The 22,108-nt window shown below is 36.5% G+C and overlaps 1 protein-coding gene across 2 annotated transcripts in view; it reads left to right on the top strand.

Annotated features, from left to right (window-relative positions):
- Positions 1-22,108, top strand: part of LOC141439328 (fibroblast growth factor receptor homolog 1-like) — a 97,058-nt gene that overhangs the window by 24,692 nt on the left and 50,258 nt on the right. For both annotated transcript variants that reach the window (XM_074103612.1, XM_074103611.1), the window contains exon 2: positions 18,043-18,189. In XM_074103612.1, the coding sequence (XP_073959713.1) occupies positions 18,087-18,189 (103 nt within the window). In that variant the 5' untranslated portion in view covers positions 18,043-18,086. The remainder of the gene's footprint in view (positions 1-18,042; positions 18,190-22,108) is intronic.

The raw sequence follows: 22,108 nt of genomic DNA, 5'->3' as shown, positions 1-22,108 counted from the left end.
GACTGATGGCCGATGGGGTCAGAAGGTTCTCGAATGGCGTCCGCGGACCGGGAGACGAGCTGTCGGTAGGCCTCCAATAGGATGGAGCGACGACCTGGTTAAGATCGCGGGAGCGCGATGGATGCGGAAAGCACAAGACCGATCTGAGTGGAGAGCCTTGGGGGAGGCCTATGTCCAGCAGTGGACGTCTTTCGGATGACATGATGATGATGATGATGATGATGGGCTACATCTGCTCATACAACCAGAGAGATGACCACGTGTTATCTATCACTCAGTAAATAAGCCGTGGTGGCCTAGTGGTTTGACCTATGGCCTCTCAAACAAAGGATCGTGTATTCAGTTCCGGTGCGAGCCCTTGAGTTAGCCGAAATTCATGTCCGAAATTACATCAGAAATTTTCCACGAGCTTTACGGTGATGAAAAACATCGTGAGGACACATGCACAAATCAATTGAGACATCAATGGTGTGTCAGGATTTTGCAATCCACTGGGCCGCGTGGAACTACGGCCCAAGCCCTTTCATTCTGAGAGAAGGCCTGTGCTCAGCAGTGGAATATAGGCTGAGATGATGATGATGCTGAAATACCCCGAGATGACCGACCAACAGCCCAACCGTTACTTTTATAGTTTTTCAATGTGTTCTAAATAGTATAAAAATAATAATTCAGCGTTATTAAAAAAAAACACTCGATATTTTCTCTTCTCTTTCTCTCTTTAATAGTTTTTTTTTAACATAAAAAGTGACTTCCTTTACAATTCCCCGGATATCCTAACCTTGGCACCAAATCAATGCCAGATGATTTCTACTGATTTACTATGAACCGAGAGCGAATGTAAGAAACTCTTTGATATCACTTTTATGTTGTCTTTAAATAAATCCATGTCGTATAATTCAAAGCAACGTTTAGTGGTGGAGTGTTTTATGTAGTTTCTGTGCAAGGTTATTACATTTAATTTCAGATACATCTAAAACTTCTTCTAAGATCCGATCTACCATAGGTCTCCTGTATAAAATTATGAAAATATACACTGAATATTTATCGAGGAAAAAATCGGTTGAAAATTGAATTCATTAGTGATTCTTTGATTAATATATTCTCTGTCTCTATCTAATTTTTCTTTATGCAGCAAACATGGCGCTACTTGCATGTGACTTCACACGTTAGTAAGTCTTAGTTAGTACCTATAAGTCTAATCTTGTAATTCAAACCTTTATAACTCTACTAGCTTTTACCCGCGGCTTCGCACGCGTAAACTATTCGGTCTGGTAGTTGCATGATATTTTTTATCCCGTGGGAATATCGGGATAAAAAGTAGCCTATGTGTTATTCCAGACGTCCAGCTACCTACATACTAAATTTCATGGCTCTAAGCGGGTACGTATTATAATGTATAATTTATAATACATATCGGTTGAAAACATACAGTTGAAATACCGAAAATTATAAAATATAATGCATCAAAATATATAAAGATTTGACATAAGTTCTAAAAGCATAAGCTTGAAATGCATAGTGGTCAAAATATATAATGGTTACAACGCGTAATGGTTCTTAGTCATATGACAAAATGCATATTTTCATAAAGTATACGTTCAAAATTTAAACAGTATGTTTTCTATAATGGTTGAAATATACTAGACACTGAATTTTCACAAAGAAAAATGCATATATTACAATTCTGGCACTTCGCCGGCCGCTGCCGCGGCACGCTCGCTATGCTCGCTCGGCTCGTGCTTGTTTTGGTCAAAGTTGAACCTAACACGCTCCTCCTCGCTACGCTCGTCGTCGCACCTAAAGTTCTATCCAATTTATGATCTGACTTAGTTTAAAATGCAAGGTCTTGTTAGACAATACGATTCCGATCAGTCGGTATCTTATAGGTTAGGTTAGGTTTAGAGTTTTGTCCAGGCGCGAAGCGCCTTAAATACCCTGAATAGGAGCTCCGCGAAGCGGAGCTCCGTCGACTTGTCTTACAGTCCTTAATTTTTCAGATTTAACATGTAAATACAATGTGAATAGACTGGAGATTGAATGAGAACCTAGGCATTATATAGTATGTATTTGACCATTATGAAAAACGTACTATAGGAATTTTAATTGTATTTCTTCAACTATTATATATTCTGATTGTATATATTCTGAACATATACATTGTGAACTTAGTCATTTTAATTTATGTATTTCGACCAGTATGCAAAACGTGCTTTATGAATTTTGATTAATATTTTTTTAACCATTATATTTTTCAATTTCGGTATTTCAACTGTATGTATTTCAACCGATATGTATTTTAAATTTATACATGTAAATACGTACCCCTCTAAGCCCGGCGGTTGTATTTCAAGATTTTATCCCTAAGTATCCCGTGGGAATATCGGGTCAAAAAGTTGCCTATGTGTTATTCCAGACGTCCAACTACCTACATACCAAATTTCATGACTCTAAGCCCAGCGGTTGTTATTTCAAGATTTTATCCCTATCCCGTGGGAATATCGGAATAAAAAGTATCCTATGTTTTAATCCAGGTTATAAACTAACTTTTCGCCAAATTCATCAAATCCGTCCAGTCGTTTCAACGTGAGGACTCACTCACTGGATCACTCACTCACTACTCACAGGTAGTCACAAGAAAGTAGTGTAAATAATAAGGTAGTAAAATAAATGAAAAATAGACAAATACCGTATTATTTATATTTCTACAGTGCATATTATTAACCAACTGCTCTATACCATTTCATTCCTAAAACAAAAGCATTAAAGACGTTTGTTGCTCCGAAAAACTTTCTAAGCCCTCAGAGTTAAAGTGAAAAGACTAATTTTGCTTTCTGTTCTTTGGTCCTTCGAGCCGGATCCACCACAAATTACCGATTTAATTATAACCGTCTTGAGTCAAATTTACAACCACTTTGCACATCTAAGTGATTTAACTACGGATATTTAGCACAGCATAGTTAATTACAGCGCTGACAGTTAATGTGGTTTAGTTAGCATTAATGTACAATAACACACTGATGAGGTGTGGAAGGATTAAAGTCCGGAAATAGATGTGTGGGTTTTTTGTAGCATAGGCAAACGAGCACGCGGGTCGCCTGAATGGTAAGATAACTCCGCGACTCCGTGAAGATCACTGGTGTTGTCCCCAATTTTTAGAGATGACTCTTTTCTTCATCATCCCATATATATATATATATTGCTCGACACAGGCCTCCTCTTAGAATGCGTGAACCCGGGCTAGCAACTCTGAGTTTATCGTACATTCGACCTACCAATGGCTTTCAAGTCTTACGGGCGTGAAAACAAATTTAGATTAAAATCATATTTAATACACCCGTGGAGCATGCACAGTGTTGCAACGTTTTGTTCAAAGGTTTAACTGTCTTATGTTTGCGAAATTCACACCCAATTTTTATGATGATTTTGACATTCACTCCTCACTGCTACACAGCCTCTAGTGGCGAACCCTAGCGAGCCGTCATTAAAACAAGGGCTCTACGGCGAAGAGACCTGCACAAAACTGCGAAGCAATTCAATGGAGTGTGCGAAATTCAAAAACGGCACAGCACGCATGGGAATTACAGCCGAAGTCGACAGCCCAAGAGGTTTACAGACCGAAGAACTCTTAATACTGAAAGAGCGTCCGTTTAAATTACAAGTGCTTTATAAAGTCTTAATTAAATTAGAGCGGTGCCACATATCGATAAAATAACTTCAAATTAATGTCGATACCCGTCGCTGACGCGCTCGAAATTGCCGCATTGACAGAAATAGTAGCGTAACGCGTACGAATAAAGCCGAAGATTATATCGAGCGGTTATATCGAGTATATTTCACTCGATGTATTGGACGTGAAAACATCGGCGTGTTGTACCATAAATAATGCGAGGGTGCTAGAGGGATGCAGCGTGGGCTCTTCATACAACGCATGTTGAATTAAAAATCTTCAACTGGATATCACGCTTGCACTAACAGAACCTGTGATGAAAACTGATTAATGCGTAGTTTTAATTGGCACTTGGACAAATTTTAGCCCATTTAAAGACATCTTAAGTTTAAGTAGTTTTATGCCCATAGGAAAAAAACCGCTTGTTTATTATTCATTCTGTTTGTGTATTATCATGAATTAATACCTAGAACCCTATGGCTTTCGTTTTCTTCACAGTAATTTGTATGATACACTACTGGATCTTTATTCCTGATTATGTTGGTTATATTATGCATATTATTATATCCTACACGAAAATATTAAAAAATGAAATAAAAAAAGAGACATATAAAAAGCCCTTCTCGGCCTACTTACAGAACTACCGTTTTGATTTTGGTTAGCAAAGCCACGCGAGTGTTTTTACAAGTGAACTAGCTGCTGCATATCTCTACTCTGTAGTAATGCGAATTAAATCGCCACTGTTTATGTTTTGACGCGTGATATAAATTGTTTTGCATTATCCGGATTCAAATATTATATTTAGAAATCTGTGCAATTTCTATTTTCATATTGTTTTGTTAGCGAGATACACGTATTCATATTTTCTTTTTCACATTCCAAATTGTATGGTTTTATGTAAAAAGAACATTATGTACACGTGATTTGAATAGAAGTAATAATTCCGCGTAAAAGATAGCTATATTCGCACAGTCGGTATCGCCTCATGCCAACTAGTTCTTGCGAATATAAATTGCAAAAGAACTGTCCCTTGTCTTTTTATAATTATAATATAAACAAAACACTATAGCCTATGTAACTCACGACAAAAACCCGGTTACACATTAACCGCCCAAAAAAAAAAACCTATGAGATTGGTTCAGTTCGGTCATATGTCAGTTTAAATTTTGAAAACAGAACATCTTTGTTCTTTTCAAAAACAAAGCACAATCGAAAATGCAGCCAGCGCGGAATACGGTTGCAAACAAAAGAATGTCTCAAGCGACTATGTACGGCCAATGGGATAGCCATGTTCCATATTCAACCTCCACGGCGATCGCAAAGTTGTCGTTTAAAAAAAAGTTAGGCAGCCAGTCGTATAGTATTTCTTACTTTATTAGCTAGATTTAAAGTAGAAAATTATATGTTACTGGTAATAATGTATTGCGTACTATACTCAATGTGTGTAATTCTGTACACGTTCGGTAGTAGCCGTTATGGGTGCGCAAGCGGCCAATTGAATCGACGAGTAGTGTTCTGTTGTTGTTAAGTTATACAATATTGACAATGTAGTATTGATTACTACTATTACTAAAGAAAGAAGATTATCTTTAGTTACGACTAGTTTGTGCTCCCAGCTTTGCTCTCTGGCAAGAGTAATAAAATAACCAGGCTAGGTTTCTATCCTTTCTCAGTGTACCTCTTTGATCTTAAGAAAAATGTGTGCCAAAATGTAAGCCTCTAGCTCCATCGATTTAGGGTTTGTGTTGTCTGTCAGTTATACAATTTTGTTATAGGTATCATCGGTGTTTTAAGCTGATTAATTATTTAAATAATCAAAAATAGGTATCTGCGCTGTCACTTTGTAAAAATCTGATTATTCATCGAAATAAAACAAACATTTTATATTCTGCGCTGCGACACTTTGTCAAAATCATGTACCTAAGTCGAAATATGAATTCATCATCCATACTATTAAATGAATAGAACATTAGAATATTCGTTTAGCAAGCCAAATCCTATATAATTCGATAATCGTTACCCGCATCTCTTGAATAGTGGGTACCTAAATCTCATCACTTATCGATAATTTAGCAATCGTCGCACAATAGCACTAGGGGCCGTAAATGCTACTACCCGACCATATCCACACACCTCTGTCCATTACGTGTTCTATCAGGTTCCCGCGGTGCTGCGGGCGACGTGGCGGCGCAATGAACAGAAAATACGCTGAGAAGTCAACTAGTCGCGATTTCGTGGCGTTCAATAATAGACGCAAGGACGATTCTATCAGCCAATCAGAGGGCTTTAAACTGTAATCTTTTCGTTAGTTCAAATGTTGCTGGCCGGAAAGAAACGTGTGGTTTAGGGGGCGGTTTTATAGAAGCGGAGAAGAGGCTTATTTAAAATCGGCCAAGTTCGAGTCGGACTCGCGCACTGACGGTTCCGCGTCAAGAGCAAACATGTAAATTGTAGATTATACAAAAACTAAGAAAGAAACCAGCTAATTTGTAATACCATCCCAGCCTATATAAGTCCCACTGCTGGGCACAGGCCTCCTCTCAGAACTAGAGGGCTTGGGCCATAGTTCCCACGCGGGCCCAGTGCGGATTGGGAACTTCACACGCACCATTGAATTGCTTCGCAGGTTTGTGCAGGTTTCCTCACGATGTTTTCCTTCACCGGAAAGCTCGTGGTAAATTTCAAATGTATTTCCGCACATGAATTTCGAAAATCTCAGAGGTGTGCGCCGGGGTTTGAACCCACGACCCTCTGCTTGTGCTTCTGTCAAACCACTAGGCCATCACGGCTAATTGTAATAAACCAGTCAATTGCAAGTCGGTCTCGCGCAGAGGTTTCCTTGCCGTGTCCGATTTTAGAATAGGACGCATCTTTCCCGTAGGTGTCGTAAAAGGCGACAAAGGGACTTGATTTTAGAGTGGGCAGCGCTTTCTGTTGCTAACTACGAACTCCGGACACACACACACACACACACACACACACACACACACACGCACTATTTTGCCAAGAAAATTGTCTTAAAGGTTCACTACTCACTCTGATCCTCATCCGACGACCACGACTCTATTAAGAGTGTAGCGACTTAAAAGAAGAGATAATACTGTATTACGCAAAGCTCTGCGCAGGGGCCGACACTAGCGCAAACCGCCATGACAACGTCAATTCTCTTAATATTTCGCCGCCATGACGGATCATGACCAAAGAATATCAACCTATATACCGGGTGTGGCCTGTAATACGAGCAAATAATTAAATCATAGATCGTACTCGTCAAACTGAACAACATTAGTTCAGCGACTTTTAAAAATAATGGAGTCTTTAGGTTTTCCCTTTTTAATACAAATTAAATACTGTTATCAATATACGCCATCCTAGAGCCCAACTGACGTCGCTTGTCACGCTACAAACATCAAGCATTTTGCTATACATTGCTTCTACGAATAAACTTTAAAGTGAAATAAAAATAAAAAACTAATTATTTTTAAAAGTCGCTGAACTAATGTTGTCCAGTTTGACGAGTAGATACGATCTATGTTTTAGTATTAGTAACAAAATAATATAAAATATTTACATAAATATAAATAACATAACAGAGGGTCGTGGTTCAAAGATCGCACCTCTGAGTTTTCCAAACAAAATTAAATTTTACTTTGCTGATCGATTAGTGTGAAACGAAGCCCTCTTGTTCTGAGAGGAGACGTAATAGGCTATGATGATGATGATGATTTACATATATCGATAGTAACGATAGACCTATACTTCCAACAAAATAATTGAAATACTTAATATGATATTATGGCATCCTACGGACATTTAAATACTTTTTTACGGTTTGTGCTAGTGCACAAATTGCAGTAATATTCCCTATTAAAAGCGCTCCTCTTTCCTAGCGATTTTTTTTAAAGTTCTCACGTGTAATAAATAAGAAATAATGTAACTAAATGGGTATTATCACTGTTATGATCGAATGTGGGAAAATTAGGGCGGCTGCTACAATGGTGAAGTTATGAGGGTACCAAAAAAACGAGTTTTTTTTGCTGCACAATATCAGCTGACCAATTATTTTGTGTAGAGTCTTTACCCACGGATTTGTAAGTATCATTTGATCCGGCGGTTTAATTGTAATTTCGAACATGAAACTACCGTGAGACTCACTCATATTAAATGATATTGTACCGGATATCTCACGTCTTAAATCTAGTTTAGCTCGATATGTTTCTGGCTAATTAGTAGCCCTTCTTCTTAGGAGCAACGCGACTCGGCGGCTGCTGCAAACACGCGCAGAGAGCTCCACCGTTCTAAGGGCCTACTCCGAAGTTCGTAAAATCGAAGTTCGTATCGTACCGTCCCTCTCGCTCTCGTATTAAATAGTATAAGTGTCAAAGGGACCGAACGAGGCGAACTTCGATTTTCGAATTTCGTAGTAGCCCTGCAGCTTGCGCGACTACCCGACGAAACTCAGCTAAAGCTAAACTCGATTTAAGACGTGAGTTATCCGGCACAATATCATTTGATATGAATTGAAATTTCGTGATTAAAAGTTTTAGCGTGGAATATTTAGCTAAGCGAACAAACTTTACAAACAACAAACCCGGAATTTTAACTAGTACCTACCTTAGAAATACTACCTGTTCATGTAATTTTTCACCGTATTAAGGTCATATCTTGTTTGGTCTACGGTGTGCAGATACGTAGTACGGACAGACAGTAAACAGTCCCGTTTATATATAGTTTTGTTTAGCTTGTAAGGTTGAGTGGCCAGCAGACCAGCCAATGAAGGTAATCTTTGTTCGAGTAGGTACTTGTATCTACCTACTTAGACGTAGATGTGTTATTACAAGCTTTTATTTAACTTGCAACGTATGTAAGTGTCAAATCTTGCAAGCTAAATTTGACACTTCCAGTGCCGGATTGACATGAAATTTGACATATTTATGTAAATCTGGTGACAGTAAAATAATTTAGTACACATTCTGGTGGTTAAGCCAAGATGGTCTCCGCAGTACAGTCAGCAAAAAAGTTCATATTAAAAATTATTAACTAACATTAATAAATTTAACAACTGAATTACGAATTTCTTTTTTAATACAAACTTTTTTTCTGACTGTACTTTTTGTTGACTGTACTTGCATTGTCACCCAAACTACATTTGCATACCAGATTTCAAGTCGATGCTATTAACCGTTGAGGAGTTCCGTCCTGCGGAGACGATCGTGGCTGGACTACCAGGATATTAAATGATATTATAACGGATAACTCATGTCTTAAACCGAGTTAAACTCAGGTGAAACTAAATAAAAGAGAGAGAGAGAGAGAGAGAGAGAGAGAAACATTTATTTACACATATTCGATACACATAAAAATACATTAGATGGAAACAATAAAAATAACATCGAATAGTATAAAGTGAGCCCCACTCAGCATAATGTTACGGCAAGCCGCAACGCAGTTTTTCAGTGGGACCCATCCTTGTAATTACCAAAGCTTGTAATAAAGAGATAAACAAGAATTAAAATGATTAATAATGCGCAGTATGGCGGGACAATTTGGACCGTTTCCAGTCAGATTGGCAAGAGTTGGCCAAAAGTAGAGACGAGTGGAGGAAAAATGGGGAGGCTTTGAGGGGGGCCACTATAAGCTAATAAAAAAAATGCGCAGTAACTTAGCGTATTAGGTGATTTTAGACGTTGTTTAAAGTCCGAAACTAAAGTGTTCTTAACCGACTTCAATTTTTTTTTGTAATGGTAACTGTGTTACCTCAGAACCTCGTTATTTATCAACCGATTTGAATTAGTAATATCTACGGACTAAATTGAATAATATTTTTTTACGCAGAATCTACTTAATTATATGGATCCACGTCCATTTATTCTGCAAGGAGGTACGTACTCACCCAGCAATGCGATGTAGATCATGATCCACGGACCTACCTCAAGAAAGCTTTCCTTATGGTTTCGACACAGCACTTAAGTGCTGCAAGCAGACATCGATAACAGAAACAAGCTTTTAGTAATCTGAGTGCCTTTTTCTTTTCAAGTACCAATAACCCTTTGTATTGCTTGTTTTAAACATTTATAAATAAATCTTATTGATATGTCGATCAATAGCTTTTGTCCACTTAGAGCTCCCGGCATTTTATATGGAAACATCTTTTTAACCACTGTAGGTATTTTAATTGCGTTTACTTAGGAGTTTGATTTTTTTACTGCTCTAAGGTTCTAGACCCTTAGGCAGTTGTCTCACCGCCAGCGAGGAAACGATTGGCTATCGACTATTTACTCGCTCAAGAAACGAACAAAAGATATAAGATCCTGTGTGAGTAAAAGAGACACATATATTGATAGTTGATCGCTGGCTGTTCACACTGTCGGCTAAAACTCGCTCTTACATCTTTTGTCGCAGCGACAGGAGCTATAAAACTCGCTGAGCTATAGATACTCGCTCAGCGATGTCAGCTTGGCGGCCGCCCCGCACGAGCGAGTCGAGTGGAGCGAGTAATCGCCCGTCGCACTCGAACACTCGCTTACAGCCAGCGACAAAACTACACTTCTCGCTGCTCACCCTCTCGTTTCTAGTTACTCGCTCTACTCGCTTCTCGCTCATCGTCGGCGGTGGGCCAAGTGCCTTAGGCTAAACCTGAGTATTTTATATAAGTTTCAGCTTGATATGTAGATATGGTCAAGGACTTTAATTCATGAGCCACCATGGAACCTTTTCAAAGGAAAAGTCATTACGATTTTCCTTGTTAATTAGTGCGATGTCACTGTGACGTTTACTGTGAAATGGTCCATTTTGGCTCATGAATTAGAGTCCTTGACCGTACCTCCGCGCGTTCCTCAGAACAAGTCTTGACTGACAAACGTACGAACAACAAAGTAATCCTATAAAGGTTCAGTTATTGCTGATTGAGGTACAGAACCCTAAAAATATCTATACGTAATAAAGTTATTGGACATGTAATCTCAATTCACGATATTTTTGGGAATTCCCACGGGAATAATTGCGAAATCCTGGAATTTCAGTTCAATTGCTATACCTAATGGTTTACGCGAGCGAAGCCACGGGTAAGGGCTAGCTTGTTATACAAATGCATTACAACATGGTGGTCTCATCCCGTAGAACGTTAACTCAAGTCCATTGGAACCACAAGTGCTTATACTATTATTAGAACACAGGTAACGTACTGTTTAAAGACGACTTTCTAATACGTCTATTTATAGTACACAACTGCTGTCAATTTTGTCTTGTTCGGTTGCCAGGATATTATTTTTTATGGTAAAGAGTTGTACTATTTAGGATTAAGACGTTTTGAAATTATAGATCTCCTTTTTGTCTTTGCAATAGAATTGAAAGTAAAAGTAGCCTTCTCAGTTTTCAATTAACATGAAATCTATTTTAGTTCAAAAATTACTCCATGTGCGACAGAGGCAGGTAGATTTAATCTGACGTTATTGTTTTTTTTAAATGGCGGACTGCAATAAATACTGCAATTGATGTCATTGGCACTGGCCGTAATTACTTTCAAACGACACGAAAAGCAATTGAAATCCTTCCTAATACAAAATAAATCCGTTCCATTCGTCTATTCGTATTTCGAACGCAGGCGGCGCTAGCTGACAGGAAGTTTACGGGGCACGTGCGCTCGCTTCCTCGCACAGGATGTTTTAAATTTCGAACGCGAATTCAAACCACAATGCGTTGAACTCGGATTTATCGCGATTTGATTGGCTGTGGTCTGCGGTTGTTTGATTGGTTGTGGTCGCATAAATGCTTGTTGCGGGTGACAGGTATAGAATACTGGTTGGTAAGACCTTTGTTAATACATACATATAACCGTTTTGAAACAGATTCTAAAAAGAAAAAAATATTGTGAAGAGACTGGTAAAAATTAATCAGGTAGTTTAAAAACAATGCAGAGATTAATAAACAAAATCGATTCAATCAATTCGATCCTATTATAAACTAAACATTAATTAAATTAACCATCTCCACAAAAGGGGTTGTAGCTCAGAAATAATTGTTTTACAGCCATAAAACATAACAGTATTTCAAAACTCGATACTGTTAATTCCCTTTATAGTTGGATTGTAATTGTAAAGGTACACGATCAAGGCAGTAATGTAGGTACTAATTGTTTATTGTTACTGGTAATGCAGGAATAAACGCTAGTTTATTTTAAGCTGGCTGTTAAACAACGGCCGTTGCTGATTTGTTGGCAATGCTGTCATAATACAAGCAATCATTAGATATTTAATTGCTAATTGAAATCTTGATTCAAGTTGTGTTTGATGGCTAGAAAATAGAAACGCAAAAGATTATTTTTATTTTCTGATTCTGTCTGGGAATAAAATGTTGTAAAGTACTCGGAGCTACCTTCCAATACCTATAAAGTTGAGACCAATAGAAAAGGAACTATCTAAAACCTAGATAAAAACTATCCTATGGTCATCCTAGGGTACAAATTATCACTATACCAAATTTCATCTAAATCAATTCTGCGGTATAAGCGTGATAGTTGTAACAGACAAACAGACAGACAGGGTTACTTTAAGATTTATACTAACGAAATGATGGAAATATAAAGTAATGGATTTATACTAAAAAAGTAAATATACCTTAAGTATAAATAGGTACCGTTCATTGCTCTATAATTTAATCGTCTTTGAACAATATTCCTTTTGCGACTACACTTCAATTTCAACGTCCCAGAATCTGTTTTTTATTTTGTTTAACAATATTGGTCTTGAAATGGCGCTGATAAGTAATAGCCCTTTATTCCATTGTCTAGCAATGCGTTTCGCGGCCAATGTCAAACACGTGCGCTAGCGCACAATAGCTTGTGTCTGTTGATTTAACTGTTTACTTTACACGATAGCATTCCATAGTTCGGTCTGATAAATGGAATCGGCTAGACAGTGAGGTTCATTTACTATTTACTAATAGGTACTACTACATATTTACACGAGTGCAATTACTTTTTACTTTACATATGTGTCGCATACTGGCACTATTGATTGGCATCTTTTGCTGCTTTACATGCGTATTTAATATGTTTGAATTTTGTGGTCTGTTTGGCATTGACTATTTCATTACTAAATTTCAAAATTGTTTTTGTTGTTAAACCTTGCTTGGAAAGTATTGCTCTGAAGCGATAAGGCCGTCTATTACCTTCATGTACCTATTTTTATCTATTTTTTAATAGAAAGTAGTTTTCAGTAAAAAGTCATTGCATTGTATTGTAAGAAAATCAATCATAAATGCTACAATTTTTCTTAATTTTAGCTTACTTCTCTACCACATTGGCCATATTTTATCATTCAAAGTTCTTGATGACTTTCATAAAAATAAACCAATGATAATGGAATATCTTACAAATTAGATTGTTTTATGGTTTTAATGGCAATAAATACAACAACTATACTAACCTGGAAGTAAAAAAGAACAGTCAGTAAAAAGTATCTAAGTAGGTATAGATTGAATCTACATATTATCATATAGTTAGTCTAAAGCAGGTGTTAAATGAAACAATTCATAATTCAAACTTTGAAACATGTATTCTACGAAACCCAAACTCTTCCAAACCCAAACCGAAACCTTTTTTACCTTTTCCCAAAAAGAGCATCCCGTATGTTCCAATAAAGCGCGCTGTTTACTAATATTCATATAAAAACGCCTCAAACGCCATCTGGTGTCTACGCGAGGCCGTTACGTAATTATTTGTGTGAAGAAAACATTGCTCCCAGCTATGCAGTTCGTAGTAAACAAATTCTTCAGCTGCATTTCTGTTAAATGGCATGCTGATTTGACTATGCTTTTTACTTTGACTATAATTTAATATGCTCCGGTTGGGCCGATTCATCCTCTCCCTTTTGCCATACTTCTTAATCATAATTGGTTGGTTTTTTAGAAAAATATGGCTCTGTCCATTGGAGGACAATTTTGCCAGTGTCTAGTAGGTTTTGCCGTTGTACCGTAAAAAAATCTATAATGTAATGGTGGATGAACGATGACAGCGCGCTAATCTTAATCATAATTAAAAAGGAGAAATGAAATTAGGCGCCAATTACTTTGACAGACTTTGACGGGAATTAGGGCAATACTAACTGTCAGATTTTGACATAAAATCCGTATTGAACTAATTCAATCTGTAGTTCGTGATAAAGAGTTTGTAAGTTTGTAATTAGCGAACTAATGGACGAAAATTTAGGCCTTCTTTTTTTGGGTCAATATCACGATGAACGGGCTTAGGTAATAAGTTCCAATGTGACTTTTTGACTTTCATATTGTTGTAATATTGCTGTATCTATTACATACTTTTCCCGGGGAACTTGTGATTTAATTATCATGACATGATAGTCGATTTATCATGTGTATGACCGTTGTTAATGGACATAGTAATACTATGTTTACAATACAAACATCCTTTCACATTGCTTTGTACTCGTATTTTGCCGACAGTATAATGGTATCACCAGACGACCAGACCAGATGGCCTAGTGGTTAGAGAACCTGACTACGAAGCTTGAGGTCCCGGGTTCGATTCCAGTGTCGGGGCAGATATTTGTATGAAAGATACGTATGTTTTTTCTCGGGTCTTGGGTGTTTAATATGTATTTAAGTATGTATCTATCTATATAATTATATTTATCCGTTGCTTAGTACCCATAACACAAGCTTTGCTAAGCTTACTTTGGGACTAGGTCGATTGGTGTGAGCAACTCACCACGGCTTATTCTTTTGGAAAAAATAAATATTAAATTATAATCATTTGCAGGTGGTAGGACATTGTGCAAGGTCCGCCCGGATTGCTACCACTATCTTGCTCGCTAATCCTGCCGTGAAGCAGCAGTGCTTACATTGTTGTGTTTCGGCGTGGAGAGTGCCGGTGAAATTACTGGCACTTGAGGTATCCCATCTTAGGCCTCTAGGTTAGCAACGCATCTGCAATACCCCTGGTGTTGCAGATGTTTATGGGCGGTGGTGATCTCTTACCATCAGGAGACCTACTTGCTCGTTTGCCATCCAGTCGAATAAAAAAAAACACATTTTAGCCAATTAAGATTGGTTTTTTGGAATCTTTTTGTATTTTTTATTTCAATACCAAATTTTTACTTTTACGGTCATCCCGTAAAACACACACACATCACACACATTTTAGTCACTTTTACCCCAAAAATACACCCGTGCGAAGCCAGAGCGCGTCTTTAATTACACAATATAATATTATAAACCTTTTGGAAAAAATTGAACTGATGCATTCGTTGTTTAGCTTTCGTTTTACTTGAATAGCTCCTTAGATGGATATTGTGTTTTGGCATAAATGTCTATGTCTTAAAATTTAAGTGTCAGCATCCGAGTAACTTTAAGAATTTAACTCCGAGTTTTGAGGGCTGAAATATTTTTTATACATGGCAACACTCCTCAGTAATCTTTTGGTTAACGATATATTTATACCTACCACCCCAAAAACCATCAGTTTGTTACAAATAAATCAACCACCAAAGGGCCTTATTGAAAGCTATTTTTAACGCGGGGTTACAATACAATAAAAAAGCAATAGCTTGATGTATCCATTTTTAAATGTGGCAACCCAGTATAACCCTTCAACAGCCGTGATATACTGGCTGGAGGCGCGTGTTATACGATCCTATGAAAACCAACATAAAACGAGAAGTGTTAAAAAAGTTACTTTATGAAAAACTATTTACGTTTGATGAACCGTAAATTTTTATCGCCTGTGCTGTGTTTTTTGGATAGTTTTTCTACGGATCAGAAAAAGGCAAAGAAAATTTAAATTTCAGTAGTCGAGAAATGATGCTGAATGATACGTTATCACTGTTTAAAAATTGCTTAATCTCAACCACTTATTTTCAGGTACAGTAACCTGCATAAAAAATACATTATTATGATGCTGTTAATGCTCTAATTCTGTTTCAAAACCAAACACATCGCGACACCGAACATTTATAAAAACATCAACCCCATCATTAACCGAACTCGTCGGAGTGAATCAAAACCAGAGTTATTTTATATGCCTGTTTATTTTAATGTTTAATTTTATACAGTGGCAACGACCTCTCCATGTACTGGCAACGAGAGAATTATTTTAAAAATAAAACGACTAAATACCTTTCGAAAATGTTTTTCTTCACGAAGCGTTTAAGATGACCTCGTTCCTCGTTTTTGTAAACCTGCCTTTTATTTTGTGCATAAATCTTTTGATATCTGTTTATGACTGGCCAGTTACAAATTGCATCGGGATTTATGTTCGTGCTGGCTGGATTGGTGGGATTTTTTTTATTTGAATTTTAAAGAACAAAAGTTTCATCAGATTCTGATTTTAAAATCTGAAGCGACGGTTGAATTTCTTAGTATAGTTTTCGATTTGCAATTGTTACTGGCGCCAAAGATCTCGTAGTACTATCTTATTTAAAAACAAAAGAACATTCGATTAGTTTATTTAAAGACAAGCGCTGACTGCCTCTTTGTCTGGAATTTCGCAAAACAAACAAATGCACAGCATATGGACGGCCCGTACTCAGTCCCTATATCTCTTTGAGTATTAAAGGGTATGAGTTCTGACATTTATGACTTTTCACGCACTTTCCGAGCTTCGCACTGCATTACGTATTGGTTTTATTGCTGAAATCTATTCCTGGCTTGGATACAGATGTTCCGTGGCCTTTAAAGACCATTGTAAATGGTCCTTATCAAAATATCTGACACATCAATGCGTAAATAAATATCTGATACGACTCTATTTCTAGGGCCAGTAGGACGTGTCAGATATTTTTGCACGCTCCGGTGTGGCGGATACATATACATAACTATAAATTTAAAATACACAGAACAGCGAACAAAGAACGATGTATAAATATTAGTGTCATATCGTATCATTTCATAAAGTGACATTACAAGAGATGAATCTTGATGCTCTGAAAATGCTGAAATAAATAAGGTGTTTTGTTTATAATATATACTTTACTTTTCAATGATTTCACTTAAATAAATTCTGATGTTCTTTATTCGGTTACATTAATATATTAATATATTAAGAAGTTAAAATTTATTCCAATTAGTTTACTAATTCGCGGCAGCAATAATTAAACTACTTAAAACAATTAGGTAGCTAAGTATAGTTTTTTTTAGAGGTGCAGGTTACATATTTTTTCGATAGTCCGGTAGCCATATTGTCTAACGCTCGTCACGTTCGCGATCGTTTTCACCGTCTCTTTCTAACACCGTCTTACACCGTGTGGCAGAAAGAAATGGTAAAACTATTGTTATTCCAAATGTGTTAAGTCAATTAGGCCTCTGGTTTTAAAGGTTTATGAGACTTAAGACCAGGATTACCGAAAAAAAATATAACTTGCACCTCTTGAAATAAAACTTTAGCTAATTTTGATTCTGATTTTTTTAGAATTACGTAAAGTACTTTTCAAATACTACCTACTTACAAATTTCTGTTATAAATAAGAATGTTTTTTTAAATCCAGACCTCGTGGTCTGTATTAGAACAAGTGCCCTTTTAGGTAAAAAAACATGAACTTATAGTTTTCTAGGTATTTAAAAAACAAAATTACCCATCTCAATTTACTTATGCTTTTTTCCATCATATGTTATGACGTAAATAGTGATCCCGCAAATCTCAGTTATGATGACTTTCGTCCGTCAGTGTTAAGCCATAATGTCTATAATACCGTGATTCCACACGTCAATTAGTTTTAATATATGGCCGTATAGCATTAGCATAACGGTCGAGATTTCTTCTCAAACTAAAACATTTATATTTAGAATGGTAACATTGATATTTAAATCATAGAACAGATTTTTCTTCAGTATTAGGTATTCAGGTCTTATGTAAAAAAATTGACTGTAAAACTTTGCGGTTGACTTTAACGGCCTGAACTACCATCGCATACTGTAATTTTTTGGATTAATATTATGTGCTACAGTGGAGCCTGTAAAAATATCTGACACATCCTATCGGCCCTAGAAATAGAGAGTATTTATGCACGCTTTGTTATGTCAGATATTGGTGCTGGTGACTGTACCAGGGTGGAATCTTTGTGCTACTGATGTCGTATTGACATTCCATTCATTTACTTGCCAAAGAAATTATAGCGAAATTGAACAAATATTATGTATTATGTGGAAGTATATTACGGCATACTTTTAGATTAATCCATTTGGTAGCAATTAACAGTCTACGAGTATATTGCTAGTAGCTTCGTCATCGTCACATCATACATAAAAGAAATAAATTATACATTCTTTCAACTATGTTTAATCAGGGTAGCTTTTAGTTTATAAACTCTGAGAATTCAGTATCTAATTTTAACTGTTGAATTAACGCTCTATTTCAATTGTTCCAGAAACTAATGGATCCCAACAAGAAGAGTTGAGTTTGCCGTGAAACATGACGCGAGCCGCCATTGCATTTTGGCGCGAAATGTCAATCGCTGTCACTTTCGTTCTTCTGGCAATGGCTTGCGAGTCTTCAGCCAGAGATATTATTTTAGGTAAGTTTCTTTTTATTCCTCGACTGCCAGTGTTTCTTATGTTTATTTAGGATACCAAATGTTTTTTTTAGAACGATTTAGATATTTGAATGATTGAAACCTTTTTTATGGTAAGTTCCTGTGTTGGACGTTACGTTAGAATCAATACTATATTAAGGTGGATTCGAAACTTGACAAAGGCCTAAAATGCAAGGTGAATTTTTATAGCCTTTTAATGGGTAACTTTAAATTTCGTATTCCCCCATCATACTTATTTAATGTATTGACAAAAATCTCGATACAGTGAGCGGAATTTAAATGTTTTTAGCGGCATCGTTTTGCATACAAATCCTCGAATTGAAATTGGTGGTTGGTCGCGTGTCGTTATTTTTGGTAATCCAATATGATTTCTCTTTATGCATTATGTTTAGTACATATTAGCATTTAATTTGGCATTCAATTGCATTGGTACCATCAGCCAAATAAGTTGTCTATCAATTTTTAAATAAGTTCCTATCAAATGAATATGTCGCTAAAGTTCAAGTAGACAGATACGTCTATTGGCATTATTGTTTTATGACATGCGAACGATTATCAACTTTAGGGTGGTAGACCACATATTTGGCTGATGGTACGAGATGGAAAAAAATGCATTTGCATCTATTTATAAATTAAAGTTCATTATTAATGAGGTTTAAATATTGACAAAATGGACACTTACTAGGTACTTCCCCTGACTATGAAATGTTTTGTCTGTGTCTGGCAAAGCTAAATGTTAATATGACAGATAAAGATAAATGTTAAATATGCATAAGTCTTATGATTAACGGGGGTAAATAGTAGCATAGTAAACAAGGATAAGAATCAGTTTGATGCAGACTATTTACTAGTTACTGATTTAATTTCTATTACTGTCAGGTAATACTATTTTTCAACAAAACTTTCAAACAAAAAAAAGCCGAGACTTTTCAGAAATTACCTGTCACAAACGGTCATTCTCAAGTTCTATATTATTTTTGACATCAGACCACACATAAGTTCAATTAACAAATTTACACCCGAAATAAAAATCATAGCGGAAACCTTAACAGCGTCACGGCGACAAATCGATTGTGCCTCAACCCTCTCATTTGGTTCTAATTACTCGCAGGAAGCCGCTACAATTATCTTTATGGCCAGTCAAAATGATCCTTCGGCTGTCGTCTTGGACGTTTTCATCGAATTATTTTCGTATGGCTCAGGGGGAAGTTGGACGGGTCTAGTTACAGCGGCTGGTGATGTCCTGGCTAGTTCTGTTAGCCTGGTACAATATTTATATTTTTGTGGTCATAAATTTGAAAAAAAAAAACTATATAATTGTTTATGGCGCCTTTTTATCAAGATGATGTGAAAGCAGGTTTTTGCTATCACAGATCAAATAATATTGACCAATATTTTATAATTGTTTGCTGTGATGACATTCTGCGAAGGCCGTCATATATTTGCTTTGATCTTGTCCTAAACTAACATGACTACAAATAATAATATAGGTAGGTTCCGATATATTTACAGCTTTGATAAGTCACACACAATTTTTTTACAACACTTCCTCTAAAAAATCATATGATCTTCAGATAGGTAAGCAAAAGTCAAAATTTTGATAACTTACCTACCATGAAAACAGTAATTAATTAATGCAATTTAATTTTAATCGTGCAATTAGGTCATGCTTATAATTAGAAAGGTTCCAAACAATTCCAACTCGCGCGACGGCTACAAATTCGTCGTAAAAACACATTTTCCCTAAAAAGATATGTTTTTTCTGCATAAGGCGTATCGAATACGCCGCGCGTACATCGACGGAAGTCGGTACCTTTTGCAAATCAGTGTTGCCATCCTGACGGACGCGGGCAGTGCGTGCCTCCAGTTAGCACGACCGTTGCATCCAATATTCGCTGGGAAACCGATTGATTAAACTAACATATTAAATCGTGATGTTGCAGAAATATGTAGCCTTGCCGTCGTGACTTATTGTAAATTTGTATTCAGTTAATGTTAATGCATGGGAATGGATTTCTACATGTTTCTCTGTTTTACTGGTAAATGTAAAGGAGCCGATGCAAATGTATTGATTTTATTGGTATTCCTCTTACGGTTAAAGTTTCGGACAAGCAAAGCTAAAATTATTGCGGAATACCATATTTTAGCCATTGGTCAAGTACCTATATTAAACAGAATAAATACACTTGTAAACGTTTTTGAAATATTCAATTAACTTTATAAATGTTTCAGTACCTACTTGAGATCGGCTTAAAAGAAGTGGCATAACCTAAAATAAAAAAAACCGGTGAAAACGAATATAAAATCGAAATAAGACGTAAGTAAATCGTTTATTTTAGGTGAAAAAGTAGTGAGTAAATACACATAATCATTTCTAATATATTATTATGTACTGCACAAACGCATGCATGATATATGACATAAAATTACAATAGGTACTTGTGAAAACACTAACACTTGATAATGGATTAATCGGCGTAATAAATTTGCACTTAAACATGCACGTAAAAGCAATTCTATTAATCACTGTCTTAAATCCAAAAGTTCACTTTTTTACTAGCCTACCGTTGACCACGAGAACTTAAAATGATACAAATGTACAGTTTCTTTCACTCACAGGTGTACTCAAAAATGGTCTAGCGTCAACCCCACGATTTGAGAGTCCACTCTACTTCGTCGGCCACTGTCTTTTCTCGTGATGGTAATGTGATCGAAGTACCTACTCGTATTCTAGAAATCTACGCACACTCAGATGACAGCGCGAGGAGATTTTGAGTCATCGCAATATGGAGGCGTTAGTCCAAAATGCTGCACAGAAGATACGGAGCATAAGGTAGTAAATAATAGTTTTGGACGTGTTCGATAAGGCGCTAAAATTTGGCATACGTTTGGGATAACGGTTGATTCTAACGATTAAAGCCACTATCATATCGTCAACGTACACTGCAAGGATGAGTATATCTACAATGGACTCCACCCTCAAATACTAACGCAGTCTATTTCTTACAGTTGTAAAGATTTTATTGCACAAGTCTTAAGTGGAACAGGCGAAAAACTATTTATTTTCCTTTCGGGCTGTTAAATTTTTACGACAGTTTAAGCATCACCGACACTTTGGGACTGGATCGTGACGGAACCCTGTTAGTGTACGACTCTTATTTGTTTACAGATTTAGTGGGGTTTATCATCGAGAATGTCATTATAGTTAACATTTGATTAAGTACAAGGTATTCTTGTCTTTGAAAAATGACAGTCAGTTGGTGGTCCTTTAGTGTGATTCTGTTCATAAAATATATCACAAATTGGATCTGATATATTCCAGTCAATGGTTGGGCAGGTTCAAATAAAAGCTTAGGCTGGCAAAACCCAGTTTCTGCAAAATGTATATGTACTCCCAAAACGTAAAGTTTCCGTAACACTTTTTCAAAACGCTGACTTTTTCGAAATGTATACATTTATGACACAATTGGTTGGCCACGACTCCATCGGATAAAAATTCGCTATCCCGCGCAAACTATATACAATTTTCCGGAAAAAACTATTCCTATGTACCTTCCCTCGGATATATCCTAACAACTCCTCATGAGTTGTTTGATATAATTCTTAATTACTTTATTAAACTCTTTATTGCTTGCTCTATATTGCTTTACCATCCGTCTATAGAATTTTCCGGATTCCCAGATTCTACTATAACAATTCTTTGAAATTCCATTTCATTACTATTCGATAAGATCACTCAAATTCCAAGAAACTACTTATGCAGACACTACGAATGTTGCCAAACATTTACTGAAATGTTACCTCACAAAGTACACCGGAATAGAGGAGAAATTGGTCAGATTTATATTGGTAAAGTAAACGTCATAAATTTATGTTATATTCTCTCTAAACCAAGCACGAA

Source organism: Choristoneura fumiferana, chromosome 20 (genome assembly GCF_025370935.1).
Source record: "Choristoneura fumiferana chromosome 20, NRCan_CFum_1, whole genome shotgun sequence".
NCBI lineage: Eukaryota > Metazoa > Arthropoda > Insecta > Lepidoptera > Tortricidae > Choristoneura > Choristoneura fumiferana.
This window is presented reverse-complemented; position numbering and strand designations above follow the sequence as displayed.